The sequence below is a fragment of the Carassius carassius genome, chromosome 33, assembly GCF_963082965.1.
Source record: "Carassius carassius chromosome 33, fCarCar2.1, whole genome shotgun sequence".
In the NCBI taxonomy this organism is placed as follows: domain Eukaryota; kingdom Metazoa; phylum Chordata; class Actinopteri; order Cypriniformes; family Cyprinidae; genus Carassius; species Carassius carassius.
Window position 1 is genome coordinate 3,846,458 of NC_081787.1, and position 18,405 is coordinate 3,864,862.

Below are 18,405 nucleotides of genomic sequence, written 5' to 3' on the forward strand. Positions count from 1 at the left end.
CATTTCTTTGGACAAATAAAAAGACACTAACATCAGACCAAAATCTAGAAGACGAATCACAAGATAAATCACATGAGACAAATCTTCCTCTTGTGCATCAAAAAAAAAATGCAAGTATTGTATTTTCATGAATTTAGAAAGAGCTGCCTACTTTACATGGGGTCAATTTTGTTACATATTTTGAAATGTTCAATTCAAGTTTATTTGTATAGCGCTTTTTACGATACAAATATTGCAAAGCAACTTTACAGAAAATTAAGTTTCTATAATATTTAGCTTATCAGTGGTTATCAGTTTATGTGCATATGACAGGAATTTTCAGAAAAATGAATACAAGAAATAGTCAGCCAGACGATGAACACTATTAACAGCAATTATGTGACTGCACAGTAAGTAGCAATATTTGTTAGTTCTGTATGTTTCAGGGTTGATGGGTAAATGTACCTCTATAACGTTGTTCAAAAATACAAAATTAGTAAGGATTTGACCGGGCTAGAATTTTTTTTGCATTCCCCAAAACATTTTCTTCTAGTGGAGATTTTATGTTTTGAATGAAAAAAATGATCAAATTGTATTTTATCATTACAAGAGGAAGTACATATTTCAATACCATCAACTACTAAGAAAAAGCACGTCCAGCTCTCACTTTCACCCTCTTGTGACGTATTATTTCTGCGTAATGACTGGCCTATACGTCAGCACCGCGCGACTCGATCCTCCTTTCTCTCGTGCTGAAGATGGCGGTGGGGGTGAGTAAGATGGGAGAAAACCCTTAGACGCCTTATCACAGCACATCTCCATCCACAATCACCCCATAATCACGCCAATCCTTATACCTGTGCGCACTGTTGTCATACCGCATTATCCGATAGCCTCTTTTAAAGGTGGCGCGAGGATTATTTCGGTTGTAAATATCCCCCTCGTCAGAGTTATGACCTAGCGCTCCTTTGTGCCACGTTTCTCTTTGTTTATCCGTACACGTCTTTTATCGCGTTCTGAAACTAGAAGGCTGGCAGGATATTTGTGGTTTCATATTAAATTAATGAACTTGAAGCGCATATGTTAGCAGCAGTGTGAGCTAGCATAAAAACATAGTGAGCTCGAGAAGCATTAACCGTGTTGTCATCAAGATTTTTTTTTAACTATTGACATCCCGTTCTGAAACTCCGTGTTGATGTCAAACACTTAACAACATCTGATGGTTCAGTAATAAATTTTAAGTTTAATTTCTTCCCTATTTGTGCATGCAAACGTTGTGTGTGAAGGTATTTATTGCAGGGGGTTGACTGTCAGCTGTTTCTTCTTCAGGGGAAGTGCTGTGTAATGCTCCTAATAAAGGGGATGCTTCTGTGCAGCATCAGTTTCAGCAGTGTGATCTAAAACCTTGTGTTTCTGCAGACTCTCTACACATACCCAGAGAACTGGAGGGCCTTCAAGGCTCAGATTGCTGCTCAGTACAGCGGGGCTCGTCTGAAGATTGCGAGCGCGTCCCCTGCCTTCACCTTCGGCCAGACGAACCGATCCCCTGCTTTCCTCAGCAACTTTCCCTTGGGCAAGGTCTGTATTCTCCTGCCTTTTGTTTTGCACATGTGTTCTTGATGAAGAATGAATTAATGTTGTCCATGTCCCTTTAGGTTCCTGCTTACCAGGGTGATGATGGCTTCTGTCTGTTTGAGAGCAATGCCATTGCTCACTACTGTAAGTATGCTTTATAGGGCTTGTTTATGCTGAGCCACTTCATGCATTTCCTTCGATTTGGATTAAAATGTTTCCATTTACACTTGGTATAGCAGTAATTCAATTTACTCAACGTCTAATGAAAATTAGGGGTGTGCACGGATAGTCGAACATTCGAATATTCGTTCTGCTCTAATTATTCGATAAATAAAAATTATATTCGAATTTCGCAAAAAAAAGTACACCATAAAACATAATTTGGTCACTTTCTATGATTCTCCACGGCATATTTGAAGATGCGTGCAAGCAAAAAAAAATTAATGAATGAATAAGGAAAGGATGAAGCTGAATGTTTAGTTCTTGACACATGACTTGATCTGTTGCTGAAAAATGACTTCTGTCTCATTAAACTTAATTTAAATAAACGAATATTCGTTTTTTGTGAGCTCAAATATTCGAATGTGATATTTGCGGAAAACACCCATCCCTAATGAAAATGTTAAGATAAAAAGGCAATCACAATATGCATTAAATTATATTGGAAAATGAGCAACGTCCTAACTGTCTTTTAAAAAAAAATCAAGTCTAATTAATTTGAAGACTTTACTTTGCAAAACTTGCTGCATGATTTGTAGAAAGTGTTTTCAGAGAGCGCATAATAAACATATGAACCATGAAGAGATATGTGAGTATTATGCATTTATAAATGAAGTCCCAGGTTGGAGGAAATGCCGGAAGTGATTCAAGATTTTATGTCACGTACAAGTTATGTTTACTAGGGGTGTAACGGTATGTGTATTCGTACCGGACCGTTTCGGTACAGGGCTTAAGGTACGTAGGTACATTTTCGTGTTTCCACACGAACATATTAAGTGGCGGAAGTCTCCGCGTTCAGCGCAAATCCCGCCCTGCAGCTGATTCTGAAGTTCTCAAAAGGAATCACGTGAGTGTGAAGCTCCCGTAGACATTTAAACAGACCTTTTGCTCTTATTTCCGATCGGGCCAACGCAATAACGAAATCTGAGCAGGTCTAAAAAACTGAAACCGTTGATGCTGCACTTTACACTTTGGAAAAGTTATATTTTTTTAAATATGAGCAGGCCTACAAGCTGGGATTGGTAATGCTGCACTGTAATAAGTTTTTTATTTATATTTTTCATTATATTTTATTATGTGATATTGGTTTAAGACGGAGTATTTTATTTAGTGGAGAACTTTGCAGCAGTATTTATTTCTTATTCTTTTTTTATTTTATATATATTTTATTAAAAAGTGTTTAAAGTGGAAACATTGTTAAAAAAAGTTTATAGTAATAAACAACCTGCAGTTTAGTGTTTGCAATTCTTTCCCTTACTGTACCGAAAATGAACCGAACCATGACTTTAAAACCGAGGTGCGTACCGAACCGTGATTTTTGCGTTACGTTACACCCCTAATATTTACTTTACATTTAATCATTTAGCAGACACTTTTATCCAAAGCGACTTACAAATGAGAACAACAGAAGCAGTCAGATCAACAAAAGAACAACAACAGTTTGACATACAACAAGCAGTGAAATGTAGGTCTGGCGTACTCTTTTTAGACTGCGAGAAAAAAAAAATTAAATACAAGTAATATACGAAAATTATATAAAATAAATACAAATAATGAAATATACACAATATATTAAACTACTTCACAGATGCTGTGTAGCGATTCTACAAGAACTGCTGTACAGATGATGTGCAGAGATTTAAACCATGTGCAGATGAGTGGCCAAGTGTAAATAGGCTCATATATGACCTGCTGTGATGCTTTGAAAAATGCACTGTTTTAATACACCCCATTAATGCCATGGTTTCCTGCTGACAGTGAGCAATGATGTCCTTCGTGGCAGCACTCCTCAGGCCAGTGCCCAGGTGCTGCAGTGGGTCAGTTTCGCTGACTCGGAGATCATCCCTCCAGCTAGTGCCTGGGTGTTCCCCACCTTGGGTATCATGCAGTTCAACAAACAGGTTAGCTTTGAATCTATTTTTTTGTAATGGTTTCATCCGTCAGGAATTGAAAGTTGTTGTTGTTGTTTTTTTGTTGTTGTTGTTTGTAAGTCTGCACTCTGTCTTGTTTTTAGGCCACAGAACAGGCTAAGGAAGAGGTGAAACGCGTCCTCGCCGTCCTCAATCAGCACTTAAACACTCGCACTTTCTTGGTTGGTGAGCGAGTCAGTCTGGCTGACATCACTGTTGTCTGCTCTCTGCTCTGGCTCTACAAACAGGTGAGTCTGCAGGGTGCCTCCTGAATCTGAGCTGTAGTCACACAGTAAAACAGGTCCATATTGGTTCATCCAAAATCATTGCTTTTCCACTTTCAGTATAAAATGTTTAACACTAATTTTTAACTCTCTTTAGATTACTTTTGCCCTAATCTAGCCCTAATATAAAGGGATATGAAATTTAATTCTAAAAGATAACGCTTTTTGAAGGGTGCTTTCCTGTTATTATCAAAAGGGATATTAGACCTAATATTATATTTATATTTATGCATTTAGCAGACGCTTTTATCCAAAGCGACTTAGGGTGTACTCACACTAGGCACGGTTGCCATGAACCGGGCCCGAGTACGATTGTCCCCCTTCCCCACTCCCCCTCTGGCCTGCACTCACATAGGAGGGTTTCAGCATTCGTGCCGGAGCACGCTTACGTCATTATGGTGCGCGACGGTTTTGGGATAAACAGGAAGAGCGGCGCTCTCTGAACACAATGGAGTCCATCGCTCTGTTTTCTTTGTGGATAATTTTGTCGTTTGGTCCACGGTGGTCCACAGCCCTCTCACAGCCTGTTGTTAAACAGATGTGTCGCGAAAATTTTCACGTAATCGTGCTGCTCGTATGAGGAGGTTTGCAAGGTACCAGCTGAGCTTTTGGAGCGTCGCAAAACCGCGACGCCACGCGTCCTGTTCCGTGCTCCAGCACGGTTAGCGCTCACACTGCATGCGAACCGCGCCCGAGTCCAACTGAACCGTGCTCTGGCCCACCTCTTCCAAGCGGGCCAGGGCCGGCCAATCGAGCCGCGCCCGGGCACGGTACGGAGCACTCACACTAGTCAAACGAACCGCGCTTTGGTGGTCAAACGCACTCGGGCACGGTTCAAACTGGCTAGTGTGAGTACACCCTTATGGTACATTCAGGCCAACAGTTTTTACTTAACATGTGTTCCCTGGGAATCGAACCCACAACCTTGCGCTGCTAACGCAATGCTCTACCACTTGAGCCACAGGAACACACCTAAAAATGAAAATTATTTACTCTTATCCTTCCAAACCTGCAAGATCTTTGTTCAAAACACAAATTAAGGTTTTTAATAAAATGATTTCTGGCTCTCCATTTACTGTGTACGCATCTACCAATTAGCTTACTTACTGTAGCTTTGAAAAATGCATGAAGATATTGTAAAATCTATATGAATTGAGTGGTTTAGGGCAGGGTATTGTTCAAAATCTTTCGATCCGGTCCCAATTTCGATACCTCAGTTTCGATACCGGTTCCTAACGATACTTTTTTCGATACTATGTTTTAAAATCCATTTCAACATCAACACAAATACATTAAACACAAAACTTTTATTTTTCACCTTAATTAAAACAAATTCTGGATAGGGGTGCGCCACTCAGGGGCGGACTGGGACCAAAAATTTGCCCTGGACTTTCTGGCCCACAGCAGCCCACCACATCATAACGCAAACGCCCCTGTTTTGATGTCATTTATTAATTTAATATTTAAGTAAACATTTTGGGGATTTTAATCAATAGGGCAACTGATCCTCCGTTGAAAAAAAAAAAAAGAACAGCAGCTGTTCATTTAGCGGCTCCTAGTGAGCGATACATGCTTATCAAGACACATGCTTATCAAGACACAAACATTCTTCTAGAACTCACACTTTGCTTTATAAGTTTATAAACTCAAACGATAGCCTTGTGCTTTACAGATGAACTTGAAGTCTTTATTCATTCGAAATGTTCAATAATAGATCATCTTTGGTTCGGTAATACAAGTTCATGATCCGATTAGTGAACCAATGATTCTTTTGAGTCAATCTTTTAAAATAATAATTTATTTTGTTTAACGAAACCAGTGTGGAAACCAGTGTTTCACAAACTGGATAGATCTGAGGTGCAGGGCTCGCAAAATCGTTAGCCCCACGTCCCGGGGCTATTGTGTTTCAGTCCGATGGGCTATTGTGAATAGTGATGTAAAATTCCTAACTTGCTTCGCGTACATAGAATTAATTCATCTTTCGCGTTTCGTAACTTCTGAATGAACACATACACACAATTATATCAAAATAATTGTCTCTGCAAGTATTCTCATAAACACAGTCGGTTATGTTTTAAGTGAACATATACAGTGGCCTGCTGCTTAGAGAAATTTGCTGTACCGGATAAATCTGTCTCTCTCTCTCCGTTTTTGAGATGTGAAAGGGGGCGTGTTTCAAGATACGCAATGGAGTAGACCAAACTAAACAGGGAGGGAGGGCAAAACACTCATCCAAACAAATGCTTCATTATTGCCGGCTTTGGTTGTAATACTCTTATTGCATAAGTTGCACTTTGCTGACTCGGCATCCACTTTTATAAAGTGTAGCCACACTTTAGACCTCTTTGGCATTGTAAAACGGAAACGTTTTGAGAAAAAACAACTACACTTGTGTTGTGTGACTGCGAGTATCTTCAGAAATCCTCCACGTCACGTGGTGGTGGACAGCCAATCACGGCGAATTAAGGTCCTTACATGCACGTATGCTACAAGCTCACACAGACACAGCCGCTTGGCAAAAAAACAAAACGAAAAACGGCCGCTTGGCTTTTGGAACTGAAATTTGGCACCGAAAGATAAATAATTTTTCGATACTCATAGTATTGAAGTTTTTCGTTTAATACCATAAGGGCATTGAAGTTCGGTACCCAGCCATAGAGTGGTTCACATGCAAGCATGAATCAACGCACACATCAGTTAAGCTTGATATGTGTGAACCAATGAGATTGTCTCATATAGTTAAAGGGTTGGTTCACCCAAAAATGAAAATTATGACATTAATGACTCACCCTCATGTTGTTCCAAACCTGTAAGACCTCCGTTCATCTGCAGTGACGCTGCTGACGTGTTATCTTCATTATTGGGTGCACCAGAAAACACGTCAGCAGCATCGTGAATTCACTCACAACAGACCCAGAAGAGAAGACAATGCTGAATAAAGTCGTGGTTTTTGTTATTTTTGGACCAAAATGTATTTTCGATGCTTCAACAAATTGTAACGGACCCTCTGATGTCACATGGACTACTTTGAAGATGCTTTTCTTACCTTTCTGGACATGAACAGTATAACGTGCATACGTTTTCAATGGAGGGACAGAAAGCTCTCGGACTAAACCTAAAATATCTTAAACCGTGTTCATAAGATAAAGGGAGGTCTCACGGGTTTGGAATGACATGAGGGTGAGTCATTAATGACAATTTTAATATTTGGGTGAACTATCTCTTTAATATCATTAGAGCTGAAACAACGAATCAATTTAATCGATTAAAATCGATTATTAAAATAGTTGTCAACTAATTTAGTCATCGATTCGTTGCTAAATAACTTTTATTTGCCGTAAGCGGCTCATTTCGTGCATATTTCAAATCTGCGGTGATCAAAGTGTGGCAGTAATGAGCCACCGGAGGTTTTACTCAGCCAGTACAACAGGAGAAGTAGCGAATAGCCAATAGCTGGCCTTGTTTTATGTCACGTGCTTCCTGAACAGCGTCTCTGCAGCCATAGACATCATTCAGCGTGATGTGGGAGTACTTTACATTGAGCCTTTAAAAAAAGAAGAGTAACCTGCACTACTGCACTGTTTAAGGGGACGTTCACATATCGCGTCTTTTGCGCGCTCAAGTTCGTTATTTCCAACACCGCACCGCATCGAGTTAAAAACATCTCAACTTTTCAGAATGCAGCAACCGCACCGCGGGTCATGTGACAAGAACTAACCAATCAGCTTCATCCTTTCCCGTAACAACGTTAAAAGCTCAGTCAAGATGAAAGGAACAGCTGATCATAGTTGTATATGGATTTCCATTTTGAAATAAATTTAGTAGCAGAGCTACTGCAAGCGATTTTTTGAGCTGCAAATCCATTTATCCTTTGCTGAAATTTCCGCGTCTTCAAGGAGAGAGCACGTCATGGTTGCTTAGCAAAGGCAGACGCCTCAGGGTCGCTTCTGCGCGAGCGCTTTGGAAAGAAGGAGAAAGCGGTGCGCCTAGCGTTTTCCACGCGTTTTTAGGCGCGATTTGTGAACGGCCCCTAAGACTTTCATTTGTGCAGATTCTCCAGTACAATGTTGTTTGCAAATGTTTAGTCATAAAAGCTGATAACATTGCTTTTTAACAGTTAACATTTAAAGCTTTACAAACATGTTCTGTGATCAGTTTGTCGTTTAACAGTTCAAAATTCAGTCGTGCAGCCTAATTATGACTGAATGAGAGAGGTAAATGTAGATATTTGAAATGCACTTTTTTTCTAAGTATTATTCACTGCTCTTTTTCACACAGCAGGTTTTTTGTGTGTGTCCTATTTTTTTTCTGGACAACCTTCTGATGGATTTTACTTTAAATTGTGAGTTCCATTCAGGTTTCATGCCATTGGCACTTTTTTTGAAGGATTGTTTACAATTTCACAGCAAAAGCTATAAAGCTTTTTCCCAGTAAATAATAAAATACAATGTACTGCAATTTTATTCTGTTTTATCCTTATTCTTCGTGAAAATATGTTCGGAAAGATTCCTTAATAAGCTTTGTTCAGGATGTTAAACTACTTTAGGAGGTCTAAGGACTGCCATGGTGAAAACATTATTTGAAATCTTGTGAAATTTGCTAGAGTATGGGTCAGTGTTCTGATTGCAGAAGAGTTCGACAAAGGATTACTAACACAATAAAACAACTCCAGGTATATTTTTGATGAGGATATGACAGTGCAAAATGGTTAAAATCTCTTAAATCTATGCTGAATGATAAAGGCCATTTATTAATAATTTACTTGGGGGGAAAATGGAAAAAACTAAAATATAAGTACATAAACCGATTAATCGATTAATCGTAAAAATAATCGACAGATTAATCGATTATCAAAATAATCGTTAGTTGCAGCCCTAAATATCATTCTAATGACTAATATACAATAAATATACTTGACTAAGTTGCAAGGTATTTAAATTAAATTTATGCATTTAGCAGACGCTTTTATCCAAAGCGACTTACAGTTCATTCAGGCTATCAATTTTTACCTATCATTTGTTCCCGGGGAATCGAACCCCCAACATTGCGCTTGATAGCACAATGCTCTACCACTTGAGCTACAGGAACACTGGATAGGTATATAATGGATAGTTCCTACATAACTTCAAGTGAGTAAAAGGTTGCATAATTAATTATTATATTTGACTTTGAAATTTGTAGTTTGGTGTTTTGTTCAAATATTTCTTGGTCTTCAGTTGAGTGTGTGTGATCTGTATGTTCCATGTTTGCTGATGTTATATTGTCTTTCTCCTCCTAGGTTCTTGAGCCTGCTTTCCGCCAGCCGTACCCCAATGTCTCTCGCTGGTTTCTGACCTGTGTCAACCAGCCTCAGTTTAAGGCTGTTTTGGGCGAGGTCAAGCTCTGTGAGAAAATGGCTCAGTTTGATGGTACGTTTCTCAAACCTTCTTGCTATGATGTTTTTGCACTTCAGCTTGAACTTGGATTGATGTAGAAAATCAGGCTGATTTCAGGGTTATCAGCACAGTGTCATCAAGCACAACCAAAGATGTTTCCTAGATCCATAGTTTATAGGTCATCCTGTTAACCCTTTAAAAGGATGTAACTAAATGTACATATTAAAGCAACTTGGAATACTTTTACAGTATTTAGCTAGACATAGTGTTTTTCCATTTACAAAAAACTGTTAGTTATTAAATTATTATATTTATTAGTTTTGGGGCTGTGACTGCAGTAGTGCCCGTGCGGTCACACACTCTATAGCAAACAGGATACGAAGTTTTGTATAGAAGTGTATTAACAGTAATAGCTGCAAATTTTTATTTAGACGAAGTCTATGGTAATTCACAAATTACCTCAAACGGCAAACTCAGCATTTAATTTAGATTGGCAGGTTTGCATTCAGCAAATTAATTTTGTGTTGAGCGATGGACCTTCATGGTAATGCACACCGCGGCTGAACAGTGAAACGTGTCATCACCGCATGCAACACCACAGCTTCACAACAGGTTTTGTCTGTCTAGTGTCTACAGGACATTTGATCTCAGTGTCAGTACCTCATTAATAGGACGAGGCAGTTTTCTGTCGGGGATTTGTCATCCACGGATTAGGTGTATTTTGTCGCTCCGCGCTGCCGCTGGGTGTATTTAACTTTTATTTCGGCTAATTTTTTTGTTTAACTGTATCTTTATTTATTTTAGTATTTTGCAGGCTACATATTCACTGACAGAAGTGCTAAAACACGAGCTGACGAGTTAAATCGCGTGTGTTCGATGAGTGAGACGGTGCTGGGCAGATTTCAGAGACATGTGTATAAATATATATATTTATATATAGGCCTGTCGCGATAGTTGGTAAATCAATTGCGCGATAAAAAAAAAAAAGAGCTCAATATTTTCGTTTTTATTTAAATAATGTAGCATGTCATGATGTGAAGTGCGGTTAGTCTGGAGCGCAGCCTGTGGACAGCCCGCTGTAGAAAACGCCCTCTCCGATGGCACAGATGTCTCGGGAATAAAGAGAGAACGTCTCGCTAGAGTGACCAGCTTTGGGAAGCACCTTGCATTTGCTTGTGGATGTTTGCGTCTCTATTGATACAGCATTGTACTCGCACAACTATTGTACTTTATTTTAATACCACGTCACATATTTTGCAAGCAATTTCGTTCCCCTTCTGTCGAAATGGGCCTACTTTTCGCTCGCTTCATTTGGCTTGCTCAGCTAAATATGTCTGTAGGCATGTGGTTGCGTGTCAACGCACCCAGTGAGTTCACGCACGCGCGCGCTCTGCGGTGTTTGGATGCACCCCATTTTTCAAAAACAACTGGGAATTTCACCCCAAAGGAAGCTGATTGAGTTGGTTCTTGTCAAGTGACCTGGTGCGCTTGCGTCATTCTGAAAAGCAGAGATGTTTTTAACTAGATGCTGTGCGGAAGCGCCTGGAAAACACGAGCGCGTCTCTTCCAGGAGGCGCACATACCACATTTGAAATGACAAACTTGAGCACAAAAAAAGACGTGATATGTGAACGGCCCCTTCATCGGTCATAATGTTTACTTTCGGTTAACGGATAAATGGTCAATATGAGCATTCCTAACTGGCATATACACAATATAACATACAAAATTAATTTTAAGCCACACAAAGTCAAAATTTGGTATTTCCTGCTCTGAAACAGCCATAAAATAAAAAAAGTTTATTGATCTTTGAAAAGGTGTACATGTGTTATGCCATTATCATTATATTAGTTGAAACTGGTCTTAGAATGACAATATTATCGTTTATCACGATAATTTCTTGGACAATTTATCATCCAGCAAAATTTATCGTGACCGGCATATATATATATAAATAAATAAATAAATAAATAAAAGGCTGGCCCACACTAAAAGATTTTTATAATCATGTCAGACTTTCAAGAAGTAAAAGACCACACACAATTATTTGATATTGAAGCCAATAGAACCTCAGGCAATAGTAACCTGAAGCACTATACACTTTTACTTCCAAAATAACACACAGATATTGTTGAATGCACTAAACTGACAATAAACACAATCTCTTGGCATTAGTTGAAGTCGAAGTGTGAATAGAACTTGTTTTTTTGTACTCGTCTTCAGAGAAGATATAAACTTACATAATGATGCTCATGTCTTATAGAAGCATAAATAATAGCGGAGCAGTTCTTGGCGTTTAATAACTTTTCAGTATTGAGTGTGAGTATGTGTGCTTTAATTTTAATTCTCTAGCTAAGAAGTTTGCTGAGATGCAGCCGAAGAAGGATGCTCCTGCTAAGAAGGAGAAGGCTGGTAAGGAAGGAGGAAAGCAGCAGCAACAACAACCGCAGCAGGAGAAAAAAGAGAAGAAAAAGGAGGAAAAGAAAGCTGCTCCTGCTGAGGAGGAGATGGACGAATGCGAGGCTGTACTGGCTTCTGAGCCGAAAGCCAAGGACCCATTTGCTCACCTTCCAAAAAGGTACTTGATATACCTTCACTTTAGAAATAGAAATTACTTTTTGAGAGTTTGTTCGTGCTCTAATCGGTCTGCCTTTGTCCTCTTGTCACTAGTTCTTTTGTCATGGATGAGTTCAAGAGGAAATACTCCAACGAGGACACCCTGACCGTAGCATTGCCTTACTTCTGGGATCACTTTGATCGCGAGGGCTTCTCAATCTGGTATGCTGAGTACCGCTTCCCTGAAGAGCTGACCATGTCCTTCATGAGCTGTAATCTTATCACAGGTACATTTTGTTTAATGTATCTCTCTCTAAACAGAATGCCAGCTGTGTTTTTACTTGTTTTAGGTTTACTCTTTCCATTTCAGCTTGTACTATTTGTGCAAGTGTGTAGCACTTCATAGCTTTTCCATTGTATGCACAAGTACACTCTTGCTCTCTTCCTCAGGAATGTTCCAACGACTCGACAAACTGCGTAAAAACGCGTTCGCCAGTGTCATCCTCTTTGGCACGAACAATGACAGCTGCATCTCTGGTATCTGGGTCTTCAGAGGACAGGAGCTTGCATTTACTGTGAGTGATTTACATGTGCACATAACCACTGTTTCATGTCTATGTGTGTTTATAGATAGACTTAGGGACCTTATGTAAAATATTTATGAAAGATAAGGGATTGTAATCATCACAGATGCCAACTTGTGTAGTGTTTCCCAATCTAAGTGCCATTAGTTTACTATAGTGACCATTATTGTCATTTAATTTTAAACTAACATTCGATACTGTGGGTAAAAACCAAAGCTTCCCCTCTTTGAGACACCTCAGCTTTTTTTTCACAAGTTTCGACAGTTCTGGAAGTGATTTGTGTTTTTTTTTCTGAATTAACTGAATGTTAGCATCAAAAGAAACGTGATTTAACAATTTAAACCTGTCATAGTTTTTTAGTTAAAGGCAGGCAAACTCAAATTCCCCATGTTATGTACAGAATGCATCACATTGAATGGATAACATTTTAAAAACTGCCAGCCAGATTTGAAGCTTTTATTCCAAGGCTCTTGGTTGAAGCTTAACTCCAGGGCCTTGTATTTGGACAAAGCACTGAGTAAAAGGAACATTAGCTGCTTTGAGTCTTGGCCAAATGTGACTAATAAAAAAAGTATTTCCATCTCAACACAGCCGTAGAGATCAAACTGAAAGTTATGACAAATGCAGCAGGGTTTCACAAGTAAACAAGCTGAAAGTCTTGATTGTTTCATATATTCTAGAGTTTGTACGTTAACCGATTTTAACGGCATTGTTTTAAGTACAGATGTTGAGCAATTTTAACCCCCCCAGCAAGACTGACTTAATGTTATTTTTCTTCTCTCTCCTCAGCTGAGTGAGGATTGGCAGATCGACTACGAGTCGTACACTTGGCGTAAGCTGGATGTGGACAGTGAGGAGTGCAAGACCATGGTGAAGGAGTACTTTGCGTGGGAGGGTGATTTCAAACATGTAGGCAAACCTTTCAACCAGGGCAAGATTTTCAAATGAGAACATCAGGTGCCCAGTATTTATCAGAAGAATCAATGGACATGAAAATTATTTGCGAATCCCATGTACAAGGCTTTGAGCTGTGGTGAAAGAAAGACTTAAGTTGAGAAAATAAAACACTTTTTTTTTTCCATGATCCCAGTTTGTGTTCATTAATTTGTGAAGCATGTTGTTAAGAGACCATTCCGTTGTGAGTTTTTCTTGCAAATCTTGTTTGTTATGCTAAAGCATGTCACACTTCAAAAGCAGTTATAATAGGGTTTGAACAATTTTGCAAGCTTTGAACATGGGTGAAATTATAAAATTTGTTCTTAATTTGGTAGTGCTGGTTTTAATATTCCAGGAAAGTGTTTTTCCAGTATTTTTTGCATGACTCTCTCTTGGGATCTCCGATTTGAGAAAGCATATAAATTCTGATGCTCTCCCCTGACTTTTGAATTTGGGGGGGGGGGTCCACTAGAGGGCGCACAAGCTCACATATCCCAGGAATATAGTTTTAACATCCGATATGGATCTATGGAATCCTGTGGAAGATTTGAGGATAATTTAAACTTTAGATGGGCAGTTTTTTTTTTTCTTGTGGCAAAGTTTTAACTCTTCTCTTAATAAGTCTTCATGCAAAACACTTAGCATGTTTATTTCCATTTCAAAATTGAGTTTATTTATAAAAAAATAGTCATAGCTCAATGCATTTAAAAAAAAAAAAAAACAATATTAGTGTTGTGTCCAGCCATTTCTTAAATTTAATAATATGAAATGCAATATTGTCATGGTAATTGATCCGATTCCCAGGGAATGCATAAATATATAATATTTACATCTGATGTGAAGAAATACATGAGTGAACTGCAAATTCCTTTAGATAAGAATATCTGCTAAATAAGTTCTCAGGCAATCCAATCATTCCATAAATCTTAAAAGTCTTTGGGATGTATGGAGTCTGACTACTATATATTTTTTTTTCCGGACTATAAGTCGCATCAGTCCAAAAATACGTCATGACAAGGAAAAAAACGTATATAAATCGCATTTATTTAGAACCAAGAGAAAACATTACCGTCTACAGCCGCGAGAGGGCGCTCTGTGTCTTCAGTGTAGACTACAGGAAAACTGAGCAGCATAGAGCGCCCTCTCGCGGCTGTACACGGTAATGTTTTCTATTGGTTCATTTCTCGGTTCATGTCAAATTAATTTTGATAAGTCGCACCTGACTAAGTATATATATATATATATATATATATATATAAATATTTGCAAGCATCTGTTGCCATAGGCTAGGCTTTAAGTTATGAAATTGCTCTAAAGAAAATGAATGGGAGTATAAGCTGTTCAAACTTGTCTATCTGTTCTGTATTGCAGTTTTTCTTGTGACAGGATGAGAATTTACTCTTGCTATTGTTCAAGCACACACTTCTGTTGGTATAGGAGTATACTGGTTTCTCATGTTTCTTGACACACCTGAGGAAAGACCGTGTAAACTTCCAGGGGGAAAAAAGAGCCACACCTTGGCCTCGGGTGTAACTAGTTATTTATCCTTTTGTTTTGCTTCAAGTATTTCAACGATTTAATGTGCTTGTATCTGGTTATCAATCCTTTGTATTACATATTTGAAAAAGGAAAGGAATACAACCTTGATTCGTGTGGGAAGTAAATAACATGGCCTGAAAATTGCTGTTAATACATTAAACACACGGGGAAGCAACTTAATCAAAACTACAAATGATTGATTGCTGTTAAGTAAATAATTCCGAAAGTCAGTCTACTTTGAGTACAGAAGATGTGATCACTGTAGTGCTAAGGAGTTCCACTGATAAAGTTCCTCACGAGTGCATCAGTTGCTCAATGGTGAGCACACACAGGCTGAATGCGCTGCCCTCACTTGATTCCACCCACATTTTTTTTTTTTTTTTTCACACAAGTTCATCAAACAACCGCAGTAAGAATTTTCATCAAGCACGGTGAGTAATGGCTTCTCCTATCATTGTTTCTTGCACCTCTTGCCACATGTACAGTTTATCTATCTCTGTCGCTGATGAGGGATTCACATGTGATAAATGCAGGGAAATAGTTAGGCTGACCGAGAAGATCTCAGAATTAGAGACACGCATCCAAACTTTAATTGAGGACAGTAAGAATGTTAGGGCTCTAGATACGGCTTTGGATGCGTCTAGCTCAGGGATTCCTGTACATTGTTCGGTTCCGGAAACAGAGCCCCAGCAGCAGGGCAACTGGGTGACGGTGAGGCAGCGTAGTCGTGGGTCAAAACACCGCTCTTCTGTTCCGATCAAAACATTAAACAGGTTCTCCCCACTCAGTGATGCACCCACTGAGAAACCTGATGAAAGTGCTCTAGTTATTGGTGATTCTATTGTACGGAACGTGAATATAGAGACACCAGCCACCATAGTCAAATGTTTACCGGGAGCCAGAGCGCCTGACATCTTGGCAAATTTAAAAGTGCTGGCTAATGCTAAACGTAAATACAGTAAGATTGTTATTCATGCCGGCGCTAATGATGTTCGACTTCGCCAGTCGGAGATCACTAAAAATAACATTAAAGAGGTGTGTGAACTTGCAAGCACAATGTCAGACACTGTAATATGCTCTGGTCCCCTCCCTGCTTACCGTGGTGATGAGATGCATAACAGATTGTCATAACTCAATGGCTGGATGTCTAAGTGGTGCCCACAGAATAACATAGGTTTCATAGACAATTGGACGAGCTTTTGGGGCAGACCTGACCTGTTTAAAAGAGATGGTCTTCATCCCTCCTGGGGTGGCGCCACTCTTCTCTCTAGAAATATGGCAAATAGTCTTAGTGTTTATACTTGACTAACTGGGGCCCAGGTCAGGAAGCAGACAGACTGGCTAAACCGACCGTCTGCTAGCTGCCTCCCGTCACAGAGGTCAGTTAATTCTCAGCACATAGAGACTTTTTCACCTAGATATCACACTATAGAGACTGTGTCTGTTCCCCGAACTAGAAAATACAAAAAACGTCCAAACCAAGTTAAGATTAACAATTTAATTGAGGTTCAACAAATAAAACAGAAGAAATATGGATAAACAAATGATAAAGCTTGGCTTATTGAATATCAGATCCCTTTCTACGAAAACACTTTTTGTAAATATGATCACTGATCATAATATAGATGTACTCTGTTTGACAGAAACCTGGCTAAAACCTGATGATTACATTATTTTAAATGAGTCCACCCCCCAAGATTACTGTTATAAACATGAGCCGCGTCTAAAAGGCAAAGGTGGAGGTGTTGCTTCAATTTATAACAACGTTTTCAGGATTTCTCAGAGGGCAGGCTTCAAGTATAACTCGTTTGAAGTAATGGTGCTTCATATAACATTATCCAGAGAAACAAATGTTAATGATAAATCCCCTGTTATGTTTGTACTAGCTACTGTATACAGGCCACCTGGGCACCATACAGACTTTATTAAAGAGTTTGGTGATTTTACATCCGAGTTAGTTCTGGCTGCAGATAAAGTTTTAATAGTTGGTGATTTTAATATCCATGTTGATAATGAAAACGATGCATTGGGATCAGCATTTATAGACATTCTGAACTCTATTGGTGTTAGACAACACGTTTCAGGACCTACTCATTGTCGAAATCATACTCTAGATTTAATACTGTCACATGGAATTGATGTTGATGGTGTTGAAATTATTCAGCCAAGTGATGATATCTCAGATCATTATTTAGTTCTTTGCAAAATTCATATAGCCAAAATTGTAAATTCTACTTCTTGTTACAAGTATGGAAGAACGATCACTTCTAACACAAAAGACTGCTTTTTAAGTTATCTTCCTGATGTATCCAAATTCCTTAGCATATCCAAAACCTCAGAACAACTTGATGATGTAACAGAAACTATGGACTCTCTCTTTTCTAGCACTTTAAATACAGTTGCTCCTTTACGCTTAAGGAAGGTTAAGGAAAACAGTTTGACACCATGGTATAATGAGCATACTCGCACCCTAAAGAGAGCAGCCCGAAAAATGGAGCGCAGCTGGAGGAAAACAAAACTAGAGGTATTTCGTATTGCTTGGTGGGAAAGTAACATATCCTACAGAAAAGCATTAAAAACTGCTAGATCCGATTACTTTTCTTTCTCTTTTAGAAGAAAACAAACATAACCCCAGGTATTTATTCAATACAGTGGCTAAATTAACGAAAAATAAAGCCTCAACAAGTGTTGACATTTCCCAACACCACAGCAGTAATGACTTTATGAACTACTTTACTTCTAAAATCGATACTATTAGAGATAAAATTGCAACCATTCAGCCGTCAGCTACAGTATCACATCAGACAGTGCACTATAGACCCCCTGAGGAACAGTTCCACTCATTCTCTACTATAGGAGAGGAAGAATTGTATAAACTTGTTAAATCATCTAAACCAACAACATGCATGTCAGACCCTATACCATCTGAGCTCCTGAAAGAGGTGCTTCCAGAAGTCATAGATCCTCTTCTGACTATTAGTAATTCCTCATTGTCATTAGGACATGTCCCCAAAACCTTCAAACTGGCTGTTATTAAGCCTCTCATCAAAAAACCACAACTTGACCCCAAAGAACTAGTTAATTATAGACCAATCTCGAATCTCCCTTTTCTGTCCAAGATACTAGAAAAGGTGGTATCCACACAATTATATTCCTTCTTAGAGAAAAATGGTATATGTGAGGATTTCCAGTCAGGATTTAGACCGTATCATAGTACTGAGACTGCTCTTCTTAGAGTTACAAATGATCTGCTCTTATCATCTGATCATGGGTGTATCTCTCTATTAGTTTTATTGGATCTTAGTGCTGCGTTTGACACAATTGACCACAACATTCTTTTGCATAGACTTGAATACTTTGTTGGCATCAGTGGAAGTGCATTAGCATGGTTTAAATCGTACTTATATGACCGCCATCAGTTCGTAGCAGTGAATGAAGATGTATCCTA

At 38.9% G+C, this 18,405-nt stretch overlaps 1 protein-coding gene across 1 annotated transcript; it reads left to right on the forward strand.

Annotated features, from left to right (window-relative positions):
- The first annotated feature begins 641 nt into the window (after nucleotides 1–641).
- On the forward strand, nucleotides 642–13,556 carry LOC132113534 (elongation factor 1-gamma-like). Its single transcript, XM_059521336.1, has 10 exons — nucleotides 642–749; nucleotides 1,399–1,557; nucleotides 1,635–1,698; nucleotides 3,532–3,674; nucleotides 3,788–3,931; nucleotides 9,246–9,375; nucleotides 11,695–11,920; nucleotides 12,013–12,185; nucleotides 12,349–12,473; nucleotides 13,272–13,556. The coding sequence occupies exons 1-10, from the start codon at nucleotides 738–740 to the stop codon at nucleotides 13,428–13,430; spliced, it is 1,335 nt and encodes a 444-aa protein (XP_059377319.1). The 5' UTR covers nucleotides 642–737; the 3' UTR covers nucleotides 13,431–13,556.
- The last annotated feature ends 4,849 nt before the right edge of the window (nucleotides 13,557–18,405 follow it).

Coding starts and splice junctions, on each gene's coding strand:
- LOC132113534 (XM_059521336.1), top strand. Junction 11,921..12,012: donor TTTGCTCACCTTCCAAAAAG/GTACTTGATATA, acceptor TCTTGTCACTAG/TTCTTTTGTCATGGATGAGT. Junction 12,474..13,271: donor GACAGGAGCTTGCATTTACT/GTGAGTGATTTA, acceptor CTCTCTCCTCAG/CTGAGTGAGGATTGGCAGAT.